This window comes from Anoplopoma fimbria, chromosome 5, assembly GCF_027596085.1.
Source record: "Anoplopoma fimbria isolate UVic2021 breed Golden Eagle Sablefish chromosome 5, Afim_UVic_2022, whole genome shotgun sequence".
Taxonomy (NCBI): Eukaryota; Metazoa; Chordata; class Actinopteri; order Perciformes; family Anoplopomatidae; genus Anoplopoma; species Anoplopoma fimbria.
The window spans coordinates 16151977-16177149 of record NC_072453.1 but is presented as its reverse complement, the minus strand read 5'-3'; the positions used below and the strand labels follow the sequence as shown (position 1 = coordinate 16177149).

General features: G+C 40.0%; 6 protein-coding genes across 8 annotated transcripts; all 6 read left to right on the top strand.

Moving 5' to 3' along the window:
* Positions 1-18: 18 nt before the first annotated feature.
* Positions 19-5419, top strand: pkmyt1 (protein kinase, membrane associated tyrosine/threonine 1). The gene is made up of 8 exons (XM_054599002.1): positions 19-121; positions 2259-2674; positions 3067-3304; positions 3422-3701; positions 3799-3905; positions 3999-4171; positions 4321-4541; positions 4709-5419. Exons 2-8 carry the CDS (start codon positions 2300-2302, stop codon positions 5088-5090), a joined length of 1776 nt encoding a protein of 591 aa, XP_054454977.1. The 5' UTR covers positions 19-121; positions 2259-2299; the 3' UTR covers positions 5091-5419.
* Positions 5420-5637: 218 nt separating this feature from the next.
* On the top strand, positions 5638-7888 carry LOC129091407 (zinc finger protein 177-like). 2 transcript variants are annotated; one of them, XM_054599011.1, is made up of 4 exons: positions 5649-5705; positions 6119-6179; positions 6520-6712; positions 6815-7888. In XM_054599011.1, exons 1-4 carry the CDS (start codon positions 5650-5652, stop codon positions 7657-7659), a joined length of 1155 nt encoding a protein of 384 aa, XP_054454986.1. In that variant the 5' UTR covers position 5649; the 3' UTR covers positions 7660-7888. The 2 variants fall into 2 exon arrangements, with proteins under 2 accessions (XP_054454987.1, XP_054454986.1); XM_054599012.1 differs by lacking the exon at positions 6119-6179 and having other exon boundaries at positions 5638-5705.
* An 886-nt stretch (positions 7889-8774) lies between these two features.
* LOC129091415 (rho-related GTP-binding protein RhoG-like) lies at positions 8775-9944 on the top strand. The gene is made up of 2 exons (XM_054599020.1): positions 8775-8835; positions 9138-9944. The coding sequence occupies exon 2, from the start codon at positions 9163-9165 to the stop codon at positions 9733-9735; it is 573 nt and encodes a 190-aa protein (XP_054454995.1). The 5' UTR covers positions 8775-8835; positions 9138-9162; the 3' UTR covers positions 9736-9944.
* A 353-nt stretch (positions 9945-10297) lies between these two features.
* On the top strand, positions 10298-14165 carry LOC129091408 (zinc finger protein 135-like). Its single transcript, XM_054599013.1, has 3 exons — positions 10298-10476; positions 11831-12021; positions 12126-14165. The coding sequence occupies exons 2-3, from the start codon at positions 11832-11834 to the stop codon at positions 13061-13063; spliced, it is 1128 nt and encodes a 375-aa protein (XP_054454988.1). The 5' UTR covers positions 10298-10476; position 11831; the 3' UTR covers positions 13064-14165.
* Positions 14166-15976: 1811 nt separating this feature from the next.
* Positions 15977-20043, top strand: LOC129091477 (sesquipedalian-1-like). 2 transcript variants are annotated; one of them, XM_054599119.1, is made up of 4 exons: positions 15977-16049; positions 17542-17652; positions 17994-18297; positions 19077-20043. In XM_054599119.1, the coding sequence occupies exons 2-4, from the start codon at positions 17572-17574 to the stop codon at positions 19505-19507; spliced, it is 816 nt and encodes a 271-aa protein (XP_054455094.1). In that variant the 5' UTR covers positions 15977-16049; positions 17542-17571; the 3' UTR covers positions 19508-20043. The 2 variants fall into 2 exon arrangements, with proteins under 2 accessions (XP_054455094.1, XP_054455093.1); XM_054599118.1 differs by lacking the exon at positions 15977-16049 and adding an exon at positions 16056-16186.
* A 2918-nt stretch (positions 20044-22961) lies between these two features.
* On the top strand, positions 22962-24913 carry mylpfb (myosin light chain, phosphorylatable, fast skeletal muscle b). The gene is made up of 5 exons (XM_054598372.1): positions 22962-23043; positions 24134-24314; positions 24481-24559; positions 24671-24719; positions 24812-24913. The coding sequence occupies exons 1-5, from the start codon at positions 23008-23010 to the stop codon at positions 24911-24913; spliced, it is 447 nt and encodes a 148-aa protein (XP_054454347.1). The 5' UTR covers positions 22962-23007.
* The last annotated feature ends 260 nt before the right edge of the window (positions 24914-25173 follow it).

Sequence of the window (25173 nt, the reverse complement as noted above, 5' to 3'; positions counted from 1 at the left end):
CGCAGCGCTACGTAAGAGGTTGCAGGATTTGGCGCGTTATTTACGTGCAGGAAGTCTGGACCTGGATATTGACTTTATGAACACGTTTTAAGAGACAGTCCGTCGTTTCTGCTGGATAATGGTCTGTATAGTTACTTTATTTAACGTAATGTAATGTTATTTAATGTTATTTAACTGTAGGGTAGCTAGACTGGTGTTGTTATTATGGTGACATTTGTCAATAATGAGAAATACTAATGTTTAGACATAGTTAATTCAACTAAGTTATCACATTTGTAGAGTGTTTTACCTCTTTACCCTGTTTATACACATGAGCTGACCATCAAAGGATCAATAAGAATGTATTGTTATTATGGTCAGTGATGTCAAATAATGAGAAATAGCAATGTTTAGATATAGTTAATTCAACTAAGTTATCACATTTGTATCACTCTTTACCCTGTTTGATATCTACTGGCTATACACATGAGCTGACCATCAAAGGATCAAGAAGAATGTATCAATACTTGTATCAGATAATCAATACTTGTATCAGATAATTAATACTTGTATCAGATAATCAATACTTGTATCAGATAATTAATACTTGTATCAGATAATTAATACTTATATCAGATAATCAATACTTGTATCAGATAATCAATACTTGTATCAGATAATTGATACTTGTATCAGATAATCAATACTTGTATCAGATAATTAATACTTGTATCAGATAATCAATACTTGTATCAGATAATTAATACTTATATCAGATAATCAATACTTGTATCAGATAATCAATACTTGTATCAGATAATTAATACTTGTATCAGATAATCAATACTTGTATCAGATAATCAATACTTGTATCAGATAATCAATACTTGTATCAGATAATCAATACTTGTATCAGATAATTGATACTTGTATCAGATAATCAATACTTATATCAGATAATCAATACTTGTATCAGATAATCAATACTTGTATCAGATAATCAATACTTGTATCAGATAATCAATCACCTTGTATACAGATAATTAATACAATACTTAATCAGATTGTATCAGATAATCAATACTACCAGATAATCAATACTTTACCAGATAATTATACTACATGTATCAGATAATCAATATTGATATCAGATAATCAATACTTGTATCAGATAATCAATACTTGTATCAGATAATCAATACTTATATCAGATAATCAATACTTGTATCAGATAATTGGCCAAAACCTGTCAATTCCTGGTTCTTGTGTTAGAATCACAGTTATGTTTGAACAGATTGGCAGATCAAATAGTTTCAGTTTTATGGCTGCATATACATATTAAGTACTTTCTTTGGTGCTTTGCTAAATGAGTATGATAGATTACTTCATAGAAAACAAGTGTATTGAATGGTCACAATGGCATTGACACATTCATTTTATGGCATAGTTGCACATCAGCGAGCGCTATTGTAGTGGCTGATGTGCAACTATATCCATCAAAACCCATGCATATACAAGAAAACAACATTTGAATAGCTGTCCACTGTAGTGAACTCTATGCATGAAAGGGTTACTAATCACAATTTTCTTCAAAATGAGAGTAGTGAGTACTAGAAAGGTCTGGAGAAAGAAACTTGTTTTTTTTAGTAATTAAATATGATTTTGAAAGTGAAATCAGCATTATTCTTTCTTTAGCGCCCAGGGATGCCATCCATTACATATTACATTACATTACAGTCATTTAGCAGACGCTTTTATCCAAAGCGACTTACAATCAGTAGTATATTACATATCATTCACCCATTCATGTACTGATGACAGGCTACCATTCAAGGTGCCACCATCAGACTCTAACTAACATTCATGCAACATCCAGTCCACACCGATGGCAAGCCTTCAGGAGCAACTTGGGGTTAAGTGTCTTGCCCAAGGACACATCGACTGCCGAAGCCGGGTATCGAACCACCGACCCTCTGATTGGAGAACTACCTTGCTCTCCACTACGCCACAGCCGCCCCCATCCAACAGAGTAGGGGGCCCCATGGGGTCAATGGGGGGTCAGCTGCCTGGTCCTTCTTATGGTGGTGGGAACATGCCCATGCAGCAAGGCATGGGGCCTCCAAGCATGGCGGATGTGCAACTATGCCATCAAAACCCCCATGCATATACAAGAAAACAACATTTGAATAGCTGTCCACTGTAGTGAACTCTATGCATGAAAGGGTTAAGTGTCAGTCAAGATTGCTTGTGTTCACATTTTTTTCTCCTGAATGTTGCAGCTCTCTATCTTTGAGGAAAGGAGCTGAAAAGGGCCGACACCATGTCAGTGGCAGTGGATACCACAGTGTCCAGAGTACCTCTCCCTCTGCCGACCCACTTCTGTCATGCAGAACAGTCCTTCTCCCTTAAAAAGCGCCGTCTCCCTTTTTCCCCGTCGTCTATGTCCAACTCATCCTACTCTTCCCCTGCCCGGCTCTCACACTCTCTGCCCCCGCTGCCACCATCAAAGGGATGTCCTCCTTTGAGTCGGATGTTTCCCCAGCATCAATCCCCCTGGACTCCCCTGTCGTGTTCCCTGAGTAAGTCTCCCCCTCCGAATTCTGTATATGATCCCAGCAAACAGCAGTCCTATTTCAGTCAGTGCTACACTAATTTGGGCCTGCTGGGAAGAGGATCCTTCGGAGAGGTCTACAAGGTGAGCAAAACTTGTGTATATATTTTTATAAAAAAAGTGATGTTATTACATATACTGACATTTTATGTTGTTGGTTCTTTACATTAAGGAAATTCTGCATTTAAATGACTATAATTGTGAGAATGTTGCCATTAGATAAATATGTTTAAGACCCTTAAAGGCAGCTGGCAATCTAGGGTGTGAAATTAACAAGCTATAATTTGAAGATCAAAAATGTAAGCAGTGCCTACTATCTCTCACCTTTCCTTTTCTTTTAATCATTTTTATTGTGGTTTTGTAATGGCTGAACATGCAAATTCAAATTTAAATATCTCTGTTTTTTCTCACCAAGAATTTAATTTGGAGATCCCTGTGAAGAAGACAAGACCTCAGCATTTTCTTTATTTTTCTAGGTGCAAAGCAACAAGGATGGCCGTCTGTATGCGGTCAAGCGCTCTGCTCATCGCTTCAGGGGCAACAGTGACCGGAACCGCAGCGTGAGGGAAGCCAGGAACCATGAGCGCCTCTGTCCTCACCCTCACATCTTGAATTTTGTGGCAGCCTGGGAGGAATGTGGCCGACTGTACATCCAGACAGAGCTGTGTAGCACCAGCTTGCTGCTCCATGCTGAGAACCAGCCTCCTGGCCCAGGTATGTCCGAAAGACACAATAAAATCTACCCAGATGTTGTATTACCTATCGTATTTTGCTACATATACTGTATGATATTCCTGCTCCAGACGTACTGACTTGGCTTTCGTTTTCCAGATGAGCCTGCTGCCTGGGCCTACCTGTGCGACCTCCTCTCAGCACTGCAACACTTGCACTCTCATGGTTTTGTGCATCTGGACCTGAAGCCTGCCAATGTTCTTATTACTGACTCCGGCCGTCTCAAGCTGGGGGACTTCGGGCTGCTCTTTGAGCTCAAACAGAAGAGTACAGAGTCCGTAGAGGGGAAAGTAAAAGACGACGTCCAGGAGGGGGATCCCAGATACATGGCCCCTGAGCTGCTCTGTGGGAAGTATGGACCTGCTGCAGATGTTTTCAGGTACAACTAAGATAAATAACAAAATGAAATGATATCCTCAAACATTTATCCGATTGATCTATTTTAAATTAGTTCTCAAATATCCTTTTTCATTTAGTTTGGGTGTTTCTATTCTGGAGCTTGCTTGTAATATGGAGGTTCCAAATGGTGGAGAGGGCTGGCAACAGCTCAGACAAGGCTGCCTCCCCTCAGAGTTTACCAGTGGTAAGATCCACTTTTCTTTTAAGTCCTCAGATATTTTTCTATTATCTTTGAAATGACTCATGTTTTTTTTACTATTTCTGTCTGTATTTGCAGAGCTTTCAACTGAGCTTCAGGCAGTGCTGCGGATGATGCTGGCCCCAGAACCGTCTGAGAGGCCGACAGTCTCCGAGCTTCTCGCTCTCCCTTCTGTTAAGAAACACAGGTGGAGGAGGCGCATCTATCTTTTGTTCTCCGAGACCACGCTGACACTGGTCTCCCTCTGTCAGGTAATGTGTCTATTGGACCTTTTGATAATAAACGCTTGGAGATTTATTCAAATAATTGAACACACAACATGTTATGTAAACCTGACACATTAAAGTGTACTTTTTAATTAACCTTGAGTGTGTCATTTTTCTGCTCTTTTTTTTCACAGTTGGTAGTCTGCTTTGGGTGTAGACTCCTGTCCTCCCTTCACTTGTCCTTTCTCCCTCACTGGACCAAGCCATTGCCCTGCACTCCTCCTCATGGTAGCTGGGACAAGGATTTAACCCTGCCCCTCAGTGCCATGCATGCTGACTCAGGAAGCCCAGAGGATGACGCAGTGTTTCTGTTGGATCCCACTGACCCAGAGCTTTCCCCCACATTCGCACACAGGTAGAGAATCATGTTTTCAAAATGTAGCTAATTCATTGATTCGAAATGTATGAATATCCAGCAACAGCAAAGTAAATAGAGAATTATTTGGACATTGCCTTGAGCTAAATTTTGTTATTTCTGTCAAATTCCCTGCATATGATTTTTACATTTCCTCCATTCCACAGGGTTAAATCTAGACTGTCTATGGAAAGCACATCCACTCCTCTCCCAGGATCACCGAGACACAGTTATCGAAGTCCTGCCCACACCCCTACTCACTCAAATCCGGGTGATTGGTCCTCCTGCAACTTAGCGCAGACCCCTTCCAGCATCCACTCCAATGGTTCCTGCCACACACTGACTCCCAGTGCAAGCCCCATACACGCAGAGCTTTACGCAGATCTGAATGAAAACTCCACGCAGAGCCGTCATTCATCATCCGGCAAGTCCTCGCAGCGAGGTGGTCGCAACTGGATCCAAACAGACGAGGCTTTACCCCGACCCAACTTTGAACCAAAGAACCTGCTCAGTCTGTTTGATGATACAACACTAGAGGGACAGCCGTGAGGAGACTGCTAGTTTACACTCAGGGGAAATGTGCTTTCACTCATTTATGAATGTGCCTAGTTTGTATGAACTGCTTTTTGCCATATTGTAACAGTCTTACAACAACTTCTTTTTATGTGGATTTGAAAAAAATATATATGTTTAGGGAAAAGGGTTAAACATGTAATCAGACCTTAAAGCACTTTTTTTTTATGTTTGTGTAAATGCAATCTGTTGCTGAAATGACAAGTCATTGTGTAATGTTAAATACGTTATCATTAGCTGTGTGTACTCGAGTTATTAACCTCATGAGTTACAGAAGACAATAAAACAGCGAGGGGAAACAATCTAAACTTGTGCAATATGTTTTAGGTAGTAGGAACTTTTCAAATGTAAAAACGTGTTTGTGTGGCAGTCTGTGACAGGACAGATTTTCATTCACTGAGTCAAATCAGAAAAATGCACATGTTAAGACCAGCAGTGGATGACTGAATGTAATGTATTCAGTGCTCACCAGTAGATGGCAGCAACGCATTTCACGTCAGATGCCAGCTGCCTTAAAAACCCCGGAAAGGGGAAGATGCGGTTGTTTATGTTTGGTGCAAAGGATGACCCGCATCTTGCAATAGGTTCAAGGTATGCTGCTTTTTCTTCAGTTCAGAAATGTTACTACTGAGACCTTTAATAGTGTGATGGTGTTTATATTATAGATCAATCTGTATCGTTGCAGTTATATCTGTAGGCTATGGTATTTTAAAAGTAATAGCATTTGATAGTTGGTACATACAGTACCAGTCAAAAGTCTGGACACACCTTCTCATTCAATATGAATACAACAACTAATACGAATGCAACAACTAATATGCATATTTATATATTTTTAGAAATTTAAACGTGCACAATATGAACAAAAACACTTTATTTTTAAACAGGGCCTCAATAGTAGCCACACAATTTCCTAATAATCCAAAAACCTGTTTTAGTTGGCTCCTGGTTCAGAATGCCTAACATACAGATACTCTCATCTGCACTTATGCTGCGTCCAGCAGGTCAGACTGGTTTAGCAGACTTGCCTTTTTAGGGAAGAGGATACGGCCTGCAAGAGAAAAGGTATTTGACTTATAATATTTTTTTTTGTACAGTACCAGTCAAAAGTCTGGACACAATTCAATGTTTTTTCTTTATTTTCTACATTGTAGATTAATATTGAAGACATCCAAACTATGAAGGAACACATATGGAATTATGTGGTAAACAAACAAATGCTCAACAAACCAGAATATGTTTTATATTTTACATTCTTCAAAGTAGTTGAATGAGAAGGTGTTGTCCAAACTTTTGACTGGTACTGTATCTGTAATATTTGTTGAAAGTTTCTTACAAATATCTATGAAAATACACACTGGGATCGACACCTATTCTCTTTTGTTCTAATCACCATTAAATAAAGATGTCCAAAATTGAACGTCTGAATTCCCGAGTGGAAAAGCTGCTGTCTAAAGCTGTGCAGGAGGTTCTGGAGGCGGTGAAAGAGACTGTTTCAGAGTACCAGGAGAAAACCACGAGAACACAGAGAGAGAACCACAGTCTGAAGAGGAGGCTGCAGGAGCTGCAGGAGAGGTTTGACCTGGAAAGCAGCAATGGTAAGTCAGACTTGTGTCCGGAAATATTTAAACTGTTTGATAAAAAGAAATGTATTTTAATTGATCTTTTTTTTGCTCTTTGCCATCTTTGTTGTCATGCAGGAATTGTGGCACAAACTTCCCCTGCGTCCCAGCAGGATGACGCAGAGCTGCAGCTGATGGAGCGGAAACAGAAAGAAGAGGACACTGAACTCATCTGCTCTGATAAGGACATCGCAGTAATCTGTCCCTCGTATTCATTTCAACACCTTAGTTGTGAAGCATCCATCACACCATTGGCCACTTCCTGTCTCACCCCTACGACAGCACAACATTCAGGTGGTGATAAGCCGAACAATCCAACAGCTCTTAAAACAGAGACTGAGAGGGGACTGTCAATGTCAAACCATGCAGGCTCTATCACAATTACAATGTCTGGAAATGATCATACAATGAAAGTAGAGCCCATGTTGGACGAAGGAGTCATGCGCACCACAAATGACTTTTATGAGGATGCTGGTGCAAGCTTCACATCCTCACACAGACTCAACCTAGAACCTCCTCAAGCTGATTCTGCACTCTACGGTCAATCAGAAGAGCAACTTTCCCAAAGACACGACGATCCAAACTGCGTTGGAGCAGAAACGCACAGAAACACCGCTCAAACAAACACAAACGCATGCGCTTCCGGCTCGAAAGCGTTCCCGAGAAACGTCAGAAAACAATACTGCTGCTCGCTGTGTGGTCGCACCTTCAGACACGCGGGCGACTACAAGAAACACAGCCGGGTGCACACGGGGGAGAAGCCGTACTGCTGCTCGGTGTGCGGGAAGGGCTTCAGCCAGTCGGGATACCTGACGGTGCATCAGCGCTACCACACCGGGGAGAAGCCGTTTGGCTGCAGTCACTGTGGGAAAAGTTTTAGTCACTCAAGTAACATGAAGAAACACCAGCAAACTCATCTGTGAGGCCGCTGTATATCTTTCTATAAGTCATATCATGTTATTGCTGGACAGTGAAAGGGTTGCCTGTTTGTAAGCTGCTGATAGAATAATAAAAGTTAAATGTCAAGTTATCCGTTATGGTTCACTGAGCGTATTGCAATCCTATTTATAAAGTTTCAAGTATCCAGCACAGTCTTATAATTCTGTTTTTGCCATAAGAGCCTAATTCAGTCCAATTTCCAAATCAAATAAACATATTTGATACTTCTTAATGGTAAAGTGTTCTGTATTGTAAACAAGATTTCTTTGCAATGATCCAACGCAACCTGAATCCCCAAAACAAAATCCAGACATTTGGTGTCAACTCAAAAATATTGAACTTCTATTTTAAAGTTGATCTGTCTCAGGACTGATTAGTTGTCAGTGATGGAATGTATTGCAGTCTGGTGAGGGATGTCAGGCAGTTGTGTGTTTCAATAGTAAATCCTGTCTTTAGAGAATGGAAAGTGTATAAATCACAAATTATCAATCTCTGAATGTTTATCAAGGCTGGGCATATATGAAAAAAATCAATCCCCAACAAATGATGCAGGTCCATCATGGGCAAAGTGGAAGCATCAAATACCAAGACTAGACTGTTCCTTAAAGCTTTCAAGCCGTTCAAAGGTTTGTATTCCTACCTTTTTATTAGGCCTCTTAAGGCTCATAAATATAATCTTTTTGAAACGACACCATACATGTGTCTGTATGTATCTGCCCCATCTGTTGTAGACCAACATTGCCTACTGAACCGTTTACATTACAGAAATGTCGTTCTACTGTGACTGTGTTCAGCTTGCATTATGTATTCATAATATCTAACTTTTTTAGATTTAATTGAGATGCAGCATAGATAAACAGTTATCTGTGCACGCCAAGCCCTGTCAGATAAGGTGAATATGTTGCAGCACCTCATGACCTCACTTTTCAGAGGGGATGATGAAACGTCTTTGCCAACATTTTGAAGGCGTTTGCCAATCCCAAAATTTCAAGTTACTACTTCCCTTTCCTTCACAACCAAGGCGTGTCTTTCTTAAGCTTGATGTTGGATTCAAAGGACGGCCTACTTAACTAGATATGTCACTTCCTACTACATAGATTTTTCTCATAGACAAGCTGCAAGATCAGTGCAAGAAGACTTTGATACAACATATTTGGGAAGTAAGTTTTATTTTTACATATATTCTGTTTATTGATATTGTTTCTGTTTCTATCATTGGTTAAAAATAAACATATGTACGTAATTGTCCTATGACTAGCTTTTAAATTCAGTTTGTATTTCAGTTTGAGTCGGAAAAAAACTGATTAAACCCAGTTCGATATTATTTAGATTAGACACCGCAATAAAAGTTTTTTTAACATTCCGTGGAATGTGTGCAGATGTTAAAGTGTTATGTGGAAATACAAATCTGTTTCAATTGAAACCTCTGTGGTATGCTTAATCCTCAAGTTTTCTATTTCAGAATTTCTGGAGGCAAAGTTCTCATAATGCAGAGTGTCAGGTGCGTGATTGTTGGAGACAGTGGAGTAGGAAAGAGCTACTTAATCTACACCTACATCAAAAAGATCTTCCCTAATGAGTACGTAACAGGTTTCTATGACACAAACTGCACCGAGGTGGACGTAAACGGCCAGACTGTCTGCCTGACCCTTGTGGACACCGCCGGCAGGGAGGAATACGACCGTTTACGCCCCCTCTGCTACACCGACGCCAATGTCATCATCATCTGCTTCTCTGTTGCAAGCCCAACATCTTATGAGAATGTCAAGAGCAAATGGCATCCAGAGGTTAAACTCCATTGCCCTAAAGTGCCTATTCTCCTTGTGGGAACGAAGAGTGACCTATATGATGATCAGGAGATCCAGGAGAAACTGGGAGAGCAGAATCAGACCACAGTCACCAAGCAGCAGGGAACAACAATGGCAAAGCAACTTAAGGCCTTTAAATATCTTGAGTGTGCTTCAATTAACCAGCATGGACTAGATGAGGTGTTTGATGAGGCTGTGCATGCCTTTCTCAGTCATTCAACCACCACCAAGAAACGCTGTGTACTCTTGTAAGTTAAGGTTGCATATAAATAATTTATTTCGATGAGGTTAAGTTCATTTATTTAAAGTGCTTTTCCATATGTTTCTGTATATCTGTGCACCTTTATATGCTTGTGGATGTGCTATGATGTTTGCACTTGAGGAGGCTACAGAAGTATCTAACTTGATATAAATATGTAACTGACTGTGTCATAATTAAATGTTGTTTTATTTTAACTTTAGCACTTGTGTATTTCTTTTATTATTTTAATGATGGGTAAAAAGCACTATACTGTTTTGGATACTTCTAAGCATAAAGGTTGGCCAATTTAGTGACTAAGTTGTTCTCTTTCGCTGTTATGACTTGGATACAGTTTTGATTATTTAGTTCTGGGGCATTTTATTAGTAGCTTTATAAAACAACAGGTCATCAAATATTCCAATTGTATTTGATGCAACAGAATACTTCAGTAGGAGGTCAGATGTCAAGTGAATTCATGCATTTGTATTATTTACAGAGAAAACTGGACTTTTATTTTGAAAAACCAGCTCAATCACACAGCACATGTGATTGAGGTTCTTCTTCCGGAGGTCGTGAGCTGTTAACGTTGCTTCAGTTTCTGTTTTTGTTTTTCTTGGTTTTACCAGCTGTAGGTGTCTGGAGCTTAACTAACAAGTCTTGTTAACACAGTGATCACATGACGCGTCGGGTTGGACCTTTAAGGGACACCGTACATTCGCTATCCAGCCGCTGACGTCACGACTGGCCTACAGGTAACATGCTGGTGTTAGCAGCTGCTATTCAACACGTGTTTGTTGTGTTTCCTCTGATGTTACATGACATATAAACAGCTTGAACATAACATTACCTTTCAGTGGAGATGCAGAGCAGAGTGTGATACTTAGGCAACATTTTACTTGAATTATGGACATAGTAATTCACTTAAACTGGCAGGATTAATTAATTATATTCCTTTATTGATCCCCATGGGGGAATTCAAGTGTTGCAGCAGCTCAACTACACAGACACAGACAATAAATACACATACTATACAACTACACAGACAATAAATACACATAAACAACTACACATACTATACAACTATACAACTACACAGACAATAAATACACATACTATACAACTACACAGACAATAAATACACATACTATACAACAAAATAAATAAATACCAACTACACAGACAATAAATACACATACTATACAACTACACAGACACAGAATATTACACATACATATAAAACACAGACAATAAATACACATACTATATACAAGACAATAAATACACATACTATAAGTACACAGCACAGACAATAAATACTACATACATAACAATAAATACAATACTTGTTAAATACTTTTTAAACAATAAATACACATACTATACAACAAAATAAATAAATGACCCTGGTGTAGGTTAAAATGACCAGAATATTACACCATATAAAACGTTTCATATCAAGAGTAACTTGGAAGTGCTTGAAACTGCATTGGCATAACAATAACAATACTTGTTCCTTTTTAAACCCTTCATTTAACTGCCCTTGTCTAGCCACATATTTGTTTATATTGCAACATGCTGACCAGCCCCCCCATGTGGATATACTGTACATTAGTTGTATAGTATGTGTATTTATTGTTTGTGTAGTTGTATAGTATGTGTATTTATTGTCTGTGTAGTTGTATAGTGTATTTATTGTCTGTGTAGTTGTATAGTATGTGTATTTATTGTCTGTGTAGTTGTATAGTATGTGTATTTATTGTCTGTGTAGTTGTATAGTATGTGTATTTATTGTCTGTGTAGTTGTATAGTATGTGTATTTATTGTCTGTGTCTGTGTAGTTGAGCTGCTGCAACACTTGAATTTCCCCCATGGGGATCAATAAAGGAATATAATAATAATAAAAATTGTTAAACACAGCAGTGCAAGTTGTGATCAGTTGGTGAATAATAACAATTGCAAGTAGTGTTGTCACACAGCAGAGTTTGTGAAACATGTTCTGTTAATGATTATGCAATAACAGTTATATGCATTTGGCTCCCTTTTGCAGAGGATTTTGCAAAAGCAGTCCACGGTCATTTTCTTACCCTAAGTGCCGTTTTATTTCAGGATGTCTAAACTGGAACGTTTGAACGCTCGAGTGGCCAAGCTACTGACTGAAGTGGTGCATGAGGTACTGGGGGTGGTGAAGGAGACGGTGTCAGAGTACCAGGAGAAAACTGCCAGAACACAGAGAGAGAACGACAGTCTAAAGAGAAGGCTGCAGGAGCTTGAGGAAAAGATAACAAGAGAGAGCATAGGTGGGTAACGAGTGTAATTTCCTTGAATTATAGGTAATCTTACTATCCTATACTGGTTGAAGTGTGTTATTTATGACTCAAATATAACAATTCTTATTTTTAAGCTTTTCTACCAACAAGTAATCCTTTACTGGAAGAAGAAGAAGACACGCAGAATCAAGAGGAGGATTTGGTGCTCGCTTTGGGACAGGACCTGGACTTCCCTCTCGCAGAGCCGAAACAGATAAGCAGCCACAAACCTGACCATGACGTGAAGCAAGAATTGACACCACAGGAGAACTTCAATGACACTGAACCGCAAGCTCAGTGCAACTCTGCACTAACAACTGAACATTGCATAGCACAACCAGAGGAGGTGACACACATTCATGAGGATGCAATGACAGTCCACACATCACACAGTGCAGACACAGAAATCAGTGTCTCATCCAATAATGAGTGCACTTCTCACCCAAGCACCTCACTAGGGGTAAACCTGGCGAATATCAAAAGGGAGTTTGAACTAACACACTGCACAACATTAGAACCACCGTCTCTTCAACAACAATATAGTGGATGTGTAGATTTAAGCTGCAACTCTTCTCGTCAGAACTCTGCTGAGACGCCCAGGTCGCCAGTTAGTGCCGAACCTTACGGTCGTGTCTTTGTTCACTCAAATCATGCCATACCTAGGAGGCACGGCTTTGCAAAAACCAACAGGACTGCATATGACGGGAGAAAAATCCGTATGGAGCACTTCAGGAGAGATGAATCGCACTTGTGTGTTGTATGTGGAAAGAGGTTCAGCAGGGTGGGGAACTTGAGAATCCACCAACGTTGTCACACAGGAGAGAAGCCGTATGGCTGCGTACAGTGTGGGAGACGTTTCAGTCAGGCAGGAGACCTGAAAAAACACAAGAGGGTCCACACGGGGGAGAAACCGTACTACTGCAACCAGTGTGGAAAGAGCTTCAGTCGGGGGGAGAATCTGAAACGACATCAGAAGATACACGTTGGAGAGATTTTACAGTTACAGCAAGTGTGGAGGGAGCAACAGCAATGATTGATATGCTAGACTGACTGCATATCAACTAAATCAGCACACTGACTTTGTTTAGAAACTGTGAAGGATCTTTTCTGGACTTTGCCCTTAGTTTAAGAAATAGTTGCAATTATTTGCACAGAACACATTGAAAGGCAATTCTCTTGTAGCTCTTTGGGAACTGTAGTGTGTTACAAGGAGTTGTGCCGTTCTGGTGTGTAGCCAGCTGTGAGCTTGTTACGCTCGTCTTTTCATCCCTCTGATTGTGATGAAACGGGGATGTAAAAGGTAATCATATAACCAAAGAGGCTAAAGCTTTACAGATAGAGATGCACTGATTCTATGAGTATATAAATTGATATCTGTCTAATGTTGGCTAACGTGATTTGGTCAATTGTGGAATTTCACATCATGGAACTGTTGAAGAAATGACCTCAAAGGTCGTCCACAGCCATGATACATTCATACAGGTGATTACAATTATCACGGCTGATTACATGTGGCATCTCTGTTGTTCTCCTGTTTGCTGTGTTGTACCTGTTGCACCACCATCATTCTTGTCAGTACAAAGAGTTTTGTACATCATTTAACCTCAACTTTAGTAGAGGTCTAATCAGAATAACTGACACACCTGCAGGGGTGTGTAGGGCTTTTAAGATAGGCATGAGTAAGTTGCACATTTTATTTTGCACCTTCAATTGTCAACTTCATTTTATTACAATGCATAATATTATCAGTAATGGGTCATACAATACAAAAGGGAAACTTAAGACACTTAACATTTTAGTTATCTCTACTTTGTTGTAACATCTATTGTTGATTTTGGACCAAAACATTTAACTCCAGTGAGCCTTTGGTCTAAAGAGCAGATAGAAACATTGTAAGATGACAGTGTTTTATATATTGTGTATATTATGAGTTTTCTCAAATCAGTAAATTTGGAAGACAATTATTCAAACTTTTAAAAATCTGGATAGCATGATTATGATTAAAATTGCCTGATTTCCAGACTGATTGAAGTGTACTGTATTCTGGATATATTAATTCATTTTTTTTTTATAGTTCTTAATCATAAAAGCCAGGAAAATAGAGTTTGCACAGCAAAACAATAAATATATTTATTACCACCACAAACGGCCAAGTGAGCGTCTGTTCTTTAGCAGTCTCGTTAACATCACTCAGAGGCTCGTTGAAGTAGTCAGGGGTGTATAGTGTCATGGCTTAATTAATTCATTAATTAACATCTGTGGATGTTTCTAGTATTTACCTCAAGTAATATTATACAGCTAGAATGTGTGAGAAGTTATCACATGCACCCACTTGACTTTACATACCAGATGTTAGTGATCTTCACAAAACAACCAATAGATACCACAGCCATAAAACTGCATGGCAACAGCATTTCACACTGTGGTTTACACGGAAGCATCTAATAAACCACAGGTCATGCATTAGTTACATTTGAAATACAAGATGAAGAGGGAACATAGACTATAGTATGTATGTTCAGTTGTTTAGTGAAGGTATTCTCCCCCCACCAGCCATCCTTGCAGTATGACGCATTACATTACATTACATTACAGTCATCTAGCAGACGCTTTTATCCAAAGCGACTTACAGGAAGTAAGTCACATAGCACCTTTATTATATGACCAGAGACCTACTATGAAAATTTGCTTTACCCTCACTCAAGTTTAGTACATCAAATGTCCTCATTTATACTTTATATTATACGTGGCCCCTATTACAAATAATAGAAAAGAAATGGAATAAAATGCTGGAGTAATTGTAACTACCTCCAGGATTTCAGTATGAAAGTTTGTAGTAATTTAATCAATGATTTATTTATTATTGTTAGCACGGTTATTTATTACATTACATTATTACATTACAGTCATTTAGCAGACGCTTTTATCCAAAGCGACTTACAGGAAGTGTATTCAACATAGGTATTCAAGAGAACTACTAGTCACCAGAAGTCATAAGTGCATCTCCTTTCTTAAACAAGCATCTTAAAGCATAAACCAGAGCAAAAGTATAGTGCAGAGGCAAATTACTACGAAAACAATAATTGCAACAGACTAATACGAATATAATAAGTGCTACAAACTACTACGAATAGGATAAGTGCAGTAAACGAATACGAATTCAATAAGTGCAGCGAACTGATACGAATACAGTAAGTGCAACAACTAATACGAATGCAACAACTAATATGCATATTTATATATTTTTAGAAATTTAAACGTGCACAATATGAACAAAAACCCTAACACTTTATTTTTAAACAGGGCCTCAATAGTAGCCACACAATTTCCTAATAATCCAAAAACCTGTTTTAGTTGGCTCCTGGTTCAGAATGCCTAACATACAGATACTCTCATCTGCACTTATGCTGCGTCCAGCAGGTCAGACTGGTTTAGCAGACTTGCCTTTTTAGGGAAGAGGATACGGCCTGCAAGAGAAAAGGTATTTGACTTCTGAGAATTATAATATTTTTTTTGTACAGTACCAGTCAAAAGTTTGGACACACCTTCTCATTCAATGTTTTTTCTTTATTTTCTACATTGTAGATTAATATTGAAGACATCCAAACTATGAAGGAACACATATGGAATTCTGTGGTAAACAAACAAAAGCTCAACAAACCAGAATATGTTTTATATTTTACATTCTTCAAAGCAGTTGAATGAGAAGGTGTTGTCCAAACTTTTTTGACTGGTACTGTATATCTTATACATGTGAATTAAAAGTAATTTTCAATTGCAAAAAAAGGACATCTATGTGTAAAGTCATTGGTGTTATGACAATGAACCATAAGAAACATAGGCTCCATTATTTTTTGAATGCTTTTTCATATTCAAACAACTTGCTTCAACATAAAATAAGTTCCTGTTTTGTTGAACAGCAGCTCTTTGACGTGGAGCTGCCTCACCTTGGCCACCAGGAAGTGATTGACACACACCCAGAGGAGGAAACTGAAACAAGCATTGCACACTTCTGGAAGGTGAGTAAACAAGAACCATGTGGCAGAGGGAATAAGTATGGTCCCTTCGAGTTCAAGTGAAACATTTCACGAAAGGAAACCGAAATCCAGACGGTAACGCGGATGGTGAGAGTCGGTAACGCATCAGAAAACAGCAGGCGAGTTATTAATGGCGACCAGTTTGGCATGTTTCCAACTATAAACGATAATACACTTGATCAGTATTGAACCAGTTAATGAGGAGCATTTGAATCATTGTGGCACCCACTGCTACTTCCATTATTATTATTAATCATATTACTATCCCTATTTTCATTATTATAATTCTACTATAAATATTGCTGCTGTTATTATAAGTAGATTTATTATATGAATCATTTATGTCATATGCATTGAATGTGTTGTATCTCTGCTATGCTGTTCATTCTGTACACATGACATGTCTGCTAAATGACTGTAATGTAATCTATTGCATTCTGTCCATCCTGGGAGAAGGTACCTTCTTCCTGTAAGTCGCTTTGGATAAAAGCGTCTGCTAAATGACTGTAATGTAATGTAATGTAATGTAATGTAATGTAATGGATCCCTCCTCTGTCGCTCTCCCAGAGGTTTCTTCCTTTTTTCTCCCTGTTAAAGGTTTTTTTTAGGGGAGTTTTTCCTGTGCCGATGTGATGGAAGGACAGAGGATGTCGCATGTGCACAGATTGTAAAGCCCTCTGAGGCAAATTTGTAATTTGTGATTCTGGGCTATACAAAATGAACTGAATTGAATTGAATTATTACCTCTACCATTACGCATATTAGCTTTGCTTCCACCCTGAAGCCCTTCCGCTTTCTCGCCTCGCAGGTTTCCACAAATCGTTGTAGTCCCTGGACCGTAGTCATGCCTCTTGCTGTGACCTGGCTGACACCCACTGCTACTTCCATTATTATTATTAGTCACATTACTAATACTATTCCCTATTTCATAATTATAATTCTACTATAATAATTGCTGCTGTTATCATAAGTAGTCTTAATGTTTCCTTCGTTACTCTGCTTACTACTGTGATTATATGAATCATTTATGTCATATACATTGAATGTGTTGTATCTCTGTTATGCTGTTCATTCTGTACACATGACATCTATTGCATTCTGTCCATCCTGGAGAAGGATCCCTCCTCTGTCGTTCTCCCAGAGGTTTCTTCCTTTTTTCTCCCTGTTAAAGGGGTTTTTTAGGGGAGTTTTTCCTGTGCCGATGTGAGGGAAGGACAGAGGATGTCGCATGTGCACAGATTGTAAAGCCCTCTGAGGCAAATTTGTAATTTGTGATTCTGGGCTATACAAAATAAACTGAATTGAATTTCCTTATCGCTAAAACGTAAAATGTATTTGGCCCACGGACGCGAGCTTAACTGTGCATCATTAAGCTCGTTAATATTCATTATTAGATCTCCATAAATAGACATAATTAGTAATACATGGGTAAGTAGCCTAGGCTAAAACTGCTGTTGTTTCTTCTGTGTTGCAGGTTGAGGTCAAAGCAGCCTGTGATGTAGAAATGAAGATTGATGAAAAAGTCATCACCTATTTTGAATCCTGCACCTCACAAGTGGACAAAGAAGGTTACCTCTCCAAGAAGGTAGGGGACAAAAACCACATCCATATTTAAGAGGAAGTAGCCCACATGTTTTTGTTTATTATCAAACGTTAATTGAGGTTTTACACACCTGACAATAACCACTTTGTCTGTAATATTTGAAACATCATCTTTATTACTTTATTTATAGGCAGCCTTTAAAAAAAGCACATAGAAACAAACAAAAACAACAAGAATTACACTTCCCTTTTTGGTGTATTTCATAAAACATTCAACCGCCCAGTAGGTTGCTTATTTCACCACCAACTGTTGAGTAAGAAATTGAGTAAATGAGTAATTATCACATGAGTGAGTAAACCACAGATGGCACAATTGTCACACAGGGCGAGATAAAGACTTCCTATCAGAAGCGCTGGTGCATTCTGAAGGGGAACCTCCTCTTCTACAAGGACCGGCCGGCTGACCGGGACGTGACAGGAGTGATTGTTCTGGAGGGCTGCACCATCCAGCTGTGCGAGTCCGAGGAGCAGTTCGCCTTTTCGCTGGTGTGGAGCGAGCCGGGACTGCGAACGTACAAGTTTGCTGCCGAGGACCAGGCCAGTCAGGAGAGCTGGATCAAAGCCCTGCTGTCTGCCAACCACAGCTACCTGGCCCTGCTGGTGATGGACCTGGAGAAGAAGTACAGAGGTGAGAGACAGACTGAGTGTCTCCTTCTGTCTGTGGGTGAAAGAACGCTGCCTTTGTTTTAGAGCAGCTGTGTGAGGCATCATTGTTTACAGGCTCCACATCAAACTCCATGTACATCATGGCACATAGTGTGCAGACATCATAATGTCATAAGATTAGTCTGTCGCAGATATTTTGAACACATTGAGTCCAGTTTGGAGCAATCTAAATTTTAAAAAACTTTATTAACGAGGGGTTTATTCAACTCTGTCATAGTTTTTGAGGGTGGAGTTTGTCGTTTTGTTTTATTTGATTTTAATTGTAAGATATAAAATAACGCCTCTGATGGTCAACAACGACCAAACATGATAAGTTTCACAAAGCTTGGTTTTTATGTTTAATGTATTGTGTTATGTATATATAGTAGGACATCTTTTTTATGGGCAGGAATGAGACAGGTAGCCATCTCATTAAAGGCCAAGAAAGAGTTATCAGTTGTGCACTGTTCTTGAAACAGTCTTTAGCTCTGGCTGAACTGTAAATGTGGGTTTAGAAAGAGCTATTTTTGCTGCCAAGTGTGCCATGGTAAGCTAAGGGTGATGCTGGTCATAGTTAAAGCGTTAGAGCACTTTTTATCCTCGGATTTTGAAACCTTGCTAATAAATGAAATGATTACTTCACACACTTTATACCAGAGAAAAAGGAGGAAGTGTAATGTAAGCAGCTTTAGCATATCTGTTAATGTAACTTCAGCTGTTATTTATGTATTTCTCTGTTTGTCTTATTTGCTCTCTCCCCAGATGCATTAGGGGAGTTCGCCAGTGAACCAGCCAACCCGTTCATCATGCCAGATTTCAGCACGGCAGAAGCGGGATATCCTGCAGCCAATCGGAGCACACTACCTGCAGCGCTACCTTTGTATCCAGCGGCAGGTGCGGGAGCAGGACCCAGTCTGAGCGCCAATCAGATGCTTCAACCTATTAGCATTTCGTCCAAGTCAGCCAATAAGAAATCGCCCAAACTCTGGCCCAAGAGGAGCGCAAATGTTGTGCCTGTTAACACTCCCGCTCCGCCTCTGGGGGAGTGGTCAGGGGTCTGTTTAAGCACCAAGGAGGATTTTATTAAGTTGCATGAAGATTTTGGAAAAGAGGTGAAGGAGCTGATTGTTGATTGGTCAAAGAGGGGACAAGGTGAAGATGTTCAGAATGAAAACTTAATTGATTTTGGATAAGTGTGAAATTTAACAGTTTCTTAACCTTAATTTCAATAACTGTGGTTGCATTACAAAGCTACAGTATTATATATATATGAATTAGAAATACAACAATTATTGTTGAGATGTATTTGTGTATATTTGTTGTTCAAGAGCATACTGTTTATTTTTTACTTATTATGCCATAAATGATCTCATGCTCTATTGATCTTCATTTCTTGATCTTGAACAGTGAAGTGATTTTTCAAAGTGAACTTTTAAAAACAGATCACACGCCATATTTTCAAAGACACTAACACCAACTGCAAGAGTGACCGCTATCTAATTGATCTTTATATACTCTACATAGTCCATCTGGTCTACCTAGATCTATTAAATCAGTCGGCCTGGGTGTCATTAAAGTAAGGGACAGCACCTGACAAGTTTTACATTCCATGATTGCAGAAATAAGGAAAGAGAAACTAGTTACATGAAATTAGAAAGTTAAATACAGGCACCTTAATTCTGGTCTGCAAACAAAGACCTGCAACATTCATGTCCGGTTACCCGAATGAATCCACACCTGTTTTTTGCGTTGTGCCTAAGGAAATTTCCTCAAATTTGGCACAAAAGTCTACTTGGCCTCAGTGATGAAGTGATTAGAATTTGGTGGTCAAAGGTCACTGTTACCTCACAAAACACTTTTTTGAGCATAACTCAATAATTCACATGCCAATTACGACAATATCACACAAATGTCTAAAAGGATACAATGACATTTTGGAAAGATATGGATGAAAGCTGCAACTTCCCTGGTTGGCTGAAACAACAACAATGAGACCGTGAATCTTGTTTCACAGTAGTGCTGACTTGATACCAGAGTTTCTGTACAGATACCTAAATTAAACTTTTTCTGAAACCTTTAAGATGTATAGCCATGACTCTCTACAAAAGCCTCGCTTATATTTAGAAATTGTTCGATGTTGTCCAAACACAAACAGCTGTACAAGAAGTTTGCCTAAATTAAATAGTCAGAAATTTAAACAAAATAATGGTTTTAATCAGGGCCTAACTGATCAAATTATAAATAAAAAGTATAACGGGATGTTTAATGCCAGATTTGTTGCTTGACAATAAATAGTTTTTCATACCAGATACTGAGCCCTGTGTGCTATTGATCACTTAATCACCGCCATGTGTCTGTATGCCATTGAATTAATTCCAAACCCCTTTCAATTCAAAGCAGGAGCAGCGACTGTGGGTAAAAACAGGACTGGCACTTGTATGGGCCAAGCCAAGAAGGGCAAAGTCAGTCGAATTTTAAAAGGGAGCCAAAATGGCTGAGAAAGAGAATGGTGGGAGGGAGGCAGTGCTATTTCAGTCTCTACAGCTGTCTTGCTTTATGGTCTTTGACAGAGCTTGGTCTCTTTCTCCCTCTGTCACCTTCAAGCCTATACTTGAAGTGACTGCTCCGCTGCCCGCGACCTTTTCCACTTAGGATTGAACTTTTGCTTCCTTCTTTGCAAATAACTATCTCAGATTTTTAAATAAATTAAATCAACAGCCAGAATATTAAAAAAAAGGCAAATTGGTCCCAGAGTATCGGTTCACACTGGTGCTGGATCCCAATACATACCGTAGCTGTACAGTGGTGTGATTGATGGCAGCCTATGGAGCTCATATATGGAGTTCAGTGGGTGGGCCACTGTCCTCCTGCAACTATACTGGGAACCTCCAGGAGCGATCCAAATTAGTGCACCCAAAGCTTCTTATTTAGTCCAATCGTCATTTGTTGTTTCCCATCACACATGTGACTTATTGTCACAAAAAGGGAGACATAAACTTCCTTCTACAGAGAGAGATTAAATATTTGAGATATTCTCTTGCAAGTGCTATAAAACAGAATTCTAGTTCTGAACTTTTTCTTTGTTTTCTTAAGGTGTACAGCATTTTGCACCCCTTCCAGACACAAAGCACAAAGCCACGAAGCAACATGAATAATGAACCAGCAGGCTGACTTTGGAAGTTTTTTTTACTTATTTAAAGCAAACAGAATTAGAAAGTATTTCCGGCCGCCAGTATTAAAGTACTGTTTACATTTCTCATTGATGCAAGGTCAGTGTTCGAAGACGACTAGTAGTCGCGTGTCATTCCTGGAGAGGGACCAATATCCATCAGCCAACCGTTTTCAGGTTTCATTACTGTTTATAAATCCAGCTGGCCACTACTGATCTGGTAGCAGGCATCAAACCAAACTTCTCATGTAGTGAGGTGATGACTTCAGGATATGTCAACTGCGAGTACATGTTGGCGCCTTGAGCAGCTTGAGGCTGTTAATTGATGTTAATCCTCTACGTGTGTGTGTGTGTGTATCAAGGAAGTAGAGCAGAAGCAGCTTGTCATTATACGATGGTTTTGTTCTCTCACGGTGGATATAAAATAAACAAAAATAGACTCTCTGTGTGTCTGGAAGAAGAAGAGGGGTACGGGGGCAGATCAGTTGTCCCCAGCATGTCCTATCAGCTTGGCCATATTAGTCCACGGATGACACCAAAGTTAGGACTGCGTGTTGGCATTGAATTCACCTCATTCCAAGACTCCTGGGGCCTATTTTGGATCATCGGTAAGCCGATCCGTCCCACCACCTCTTCACTCCGCCCACGTTCTCTTACTTTCCCTCAGCTCTGTTTTCCTGCCAAACCTGATGGTGTGGCTAAAGTTAGCCCCCCCGTGGGCTAGTATATAAGGCCCCTAGGGTCGGATGCTTACATGTCAGTTACATCGGCTTGCCGTAGGCTTCTCTTCTTGACCACCAACAACCCCAAAAATACTTGAGAGATGGTGAGTGTGGCCATGTTCCTTGAAAGAACAGTCTCTAGGGATCTAGGTTATTTGATAAGATGACAGTATCACTGATACGTTTGCTATCTGGATCACCAACTGACCACGAAGCATTCTCTTGAACTGAGCATCCCAAACTGTGGATTTGGACCAAGTCTTAACTTTATCTCCTGGCTTGAGCTAAACATCTATAATCTTAACCGGGATGAATTACTAAATTACAAAATGTTTTGGGATCAATGGCTTATTATTGTAGCCATCCAAAGCCATTACATTCAACTTGACTCTTAATTGGGTTATAGATTTAAATGGATAGATTCCTTTTATGGGGAAAAAAAACCTCTTTGAGATTAAAATATGTGATTTGTTTGGCAATTTGGCAAAAGCCGCCAAACAGTGATTTAATTAGACTTTCTGGAGCATCCTTTCATTGATCTTAGCCAGAATACGGATGGAGAAATTACTGAAACAAGCAATTTAGGACTCCTTTGCCTCCTTTTGCTTTTGACCTCTCATTCTTGACAGCCGTCTTATTCTTTTCGCTTAGAGTTAGCCAAGATTACTGCATTTTATAGTGAAGTCTGATTGATTGATGTTTTGTATGTTAAAAGTGTATTTTACCTTTCATTTCCCAGGCACCCAAGAAGGCCAAGAGGAGGCAGCAGCAGGGTGAGGGTGGATCCTCCAATGTGTTCTCCATGTTTGAGCAGAGCCAGATCCAGGAGTACAAGGAGGTAACATTTTCTTCATCGCATCTCACATACTTCAAAGCTAAAGTTTTCGACCGGTATAAATTGAGGTCTTGCTAGGCCATGTGAGAAAGGGGACATTTTGTACGCTGCTAAGACTGCATGTATCGGTTGACCTCTGCAGCTATAGACCTCATCAGGTGGCTGCTTGAAAGCAAGAATGTCCTTGTCAGCATGACGGGACAGTAAATCAGAGTTTTTTCCGATGACATCGGCTACCTCTTCATCAGGGTAGCCCAGTAATCCTCCTCAGAGACGCAAAACACTCGCTCTGTGACCCCACTGGAATGCTTCCCAACAGCTGGTGGACAGTAATATTTATCGAAGCAGGAAATAGAGGCTCAAGGTAGAAAGAACAAGAAAGCATTGGAGATCCTAAAGTTGAGTCTGCGTTTAGGGAAGAGAAAGAGGAAAAAAAGGTTTTGTTGTTACCTCAAGAACGTTTTTCTTAATAATTAAGGATGTAGCACCTTCCTCATCTAGAAAATTGCGGCTGTTATTAGGTCCCAAGGGTCTCTCTGGGGCTTTTTCTTAGTATACAGGTATAGAGAAAAGAGAATAAAATGGTGACAGTAGCTTAGCTGGAATAACATTGGGGACAGGGCCATCAGATTTATTCACAAGGCAAAAAAAGAAAAGGGGTGGGGTGGTTGGGCGGGTGACAGCTGTAATCAATGCCTTCTCCTTAAATGTCGCAATGGGCTTGTCTCACATTCCGAGACCATTTTAACACCTTAGAAAGACAAGTGGACGACCAGCTGCCAGGTCCCAAAAGGTTTGCAATGCCATCTTTGGTTTCATTGGGTGCTACGCCCAGCTATGTGGGACAAGAGGTGGAGAACGCCCCCACATTTACACGTTTGTGTTGGCAGGCTACCCCTAAGCAAGTCTTATGACTAGCACTTATGAGAAATGTGAGGATCTCAATTTTCGTAGTTTAAATGAATCGTAGTTTATAGTTTGATGGCTTCTGAATGTCACCTGAGGAGGTGATGAAACGTTTGGTGTAGCCCCAACAAATAAAATACATTTTTATTTACTGACTCACTGCTTCTTACCTCACTTTTCCTGGCAGGCTTTCACAATCATTGACCAGAACAGAGATGGCATCATCAGCAAGGATGATCTCAGGGACGTTCTGGCCACCATGGGCCAACTGAATGTGAAGAATGAGGAGCTGGAGGCCATGGTGAAGGAGGCCAGCGGCCCCATCAACTTCACCGTCTTCCTGACCATGTTCGGCGAGAAGCTGAAGGGTGTGTTGACGCACTACACTCACGCAGCTCAAGCCAACATTGCTTGTGTCACTTTTTGTCTTATTTCGTACATTTTCCCCACATTAGATGCTTGATATAATTCAGGATTAATATGTAATTAGTATCATTATAATAGTTGAGGCTAATTAGCTGCTTTTACTTTTAGGTGCTGACCCCGAGGACGTTATTGTGAGCGCTTTCAAGGTCCTGGACCCCGAGGCCACTGGCTCTATCAAGAAGGAATTGTAAGAGCTTTACCTTTAACTTCCCGTCTACCACGACAACCTTTGGTATTTCTGGTGATCTTGAATCTATATAGACCATCTGATATATTTTTCTCTATTTTCCCTCTCCAGCCTTGAGGAGCTCCTGACCACCCAGTGCGACAGATTCACCGCCGAGGAGGTGAGCTCAACCGACTTTGTCTCGCTCTTATTTCCACTCTGTCTTTAGCTGCTCAGAGTTGTAACCCATGTCTTTAATCTCTCCCCCTGCAGATGACCAACCTGTGGGCTGCTTTCCCCCCTGATGTGGCTGGCAATGTGGACTACAAGAACATCTGCTACGTCATCACACACGGAGAAGAGAAGGAGGAGTAAAATCCACCTCTCTCAAGATCTCTACCTCCGTTTCAAACCCCGTACCCGACCCACCATCTTCTCACTACCCTCCTCTCCAACCACGTGGCCTCCTCGCATACTTCCGCACCCCTATGCCCGCTCTGTCTGCTTGCCAGCTCACTACAAAAAGACTTGTCTCGTTTATTGAGACACTCAGTGAGAGGACTGAAGGCTGTGGGGGTTGTTTGTGTGTGAGCAGCAACAGGGGGATTATTTTCAATAAAAAATAATCTTGTGGC

Excerpts from the sequence above, each read along its gene's own strand:
- LOC129091407 (XM_054599011.1), top strand. The coding sequence starts at position 5,650 with ATGCGGTTGTTTATGTTTGGTGCAAAGGATGACCCGCATCTTGCAATA. Across the intron at positions 6,180-6,519 it reads TACGGCCTGCAAGAGAAAAG|ATGTCCAAAATTGAACGTCT; the intron begins GTATTTGACTTA and ends CATTAAATAAAG. Across the intron at positions 6,713-6,814 it reads TGACCTGGAAAGCAGCAATG|GAATTGTGGCACAAACTTCC; the intron begins GTAAGTCAGACT and ends GTTGTCATGCAG.
- LOC129091415 (XM_054599020.1), top strand. The coding sequence starts at position 9,163 with ATGCAGAGTGTCAGGTGCGTGATTGTTGGAGACAGTGGAGTAGGAAAG.
- pkmyt1 (XM_054599002.1), top strand. The coding sequence starts at position 2,300 with ATGTCAGTGGCAGTGGATACCACAGTGTCCAGAGTACCTCTCCCTCTG. Across the intron at positions 2,675-3,066 it reads CCTTCGGAGAGGTCTACAAG|GTGCAAAGCAACAAGGATGG; the intron begins GTGAGCAAAACT and ends TTATTTTTCTAG. Across the intron at positions 3,906-3,998 it reads CCCCTCAGAGTTTACCAGTG|AGCTTTCAACTGAGCTTCAG; the intron begins GTAAGATCCACT and ends CTGTATTTGCAG.
- mylpfb (XM_054598372.1), top strand. The coding sequence starts at position 23,008 with ATGTTTGAGCAGAGCCAGATCCAGGAGTACAAGGAG. Across the intron at positions 23,044-24,133 it reads AGATCCAGGAGTACAAGGAG|GCTTTCACAATCATTGACCA; the intron begins GTAACATTTTCT and ends TTTTCCTGGCAG. Across the intron at positions 24,315-24,480 it reads GTTCGGCGAGAAGCTGAAGG|GTGCTGACCCCGAGGACGTT; the intron begins GTGTGTTGACGC and ends TTTTACTTTTAG.
- LOC129091408 (XM_054599013.1), top strand. The coding sequence starts at position 11,832 with ATGTCTAAACTGGAACGTTTGAACGCTCGAGTGGCCAAGCTACTGACT. Across the intron at positions 12,022-12,125 it reads GATAACAAGAGAGAGCATAG|CTTTTCTACCAACAAGTAAT; the intron begins GTGGGTAACGAG and ends CTTATTTTTAAG.
- LOC129091477 (XM_054599119.1), top strand. The coding sequence starts at position 17,572 with ATGAAGATTGATGAAAAAGTCATCACCTATTTTGAATCCTGCACCTCA. Across the intron at positions 17,653-17,993 it reads AAGGTTACCTCTCCAAGAAG|GGCGAGATAAAGACTTCCTA; the intron begins GTAGGGGACAAA and ends ATTGTCACACAG. Across the intron at positions 18,298-19,076 it reads CCTGGAGAAGAAGTACAGAG|ATGCATTAGGGGAGTTCGCC; the intron begins GTGAGAGACAGA and ends CTCTCTCCCCAG.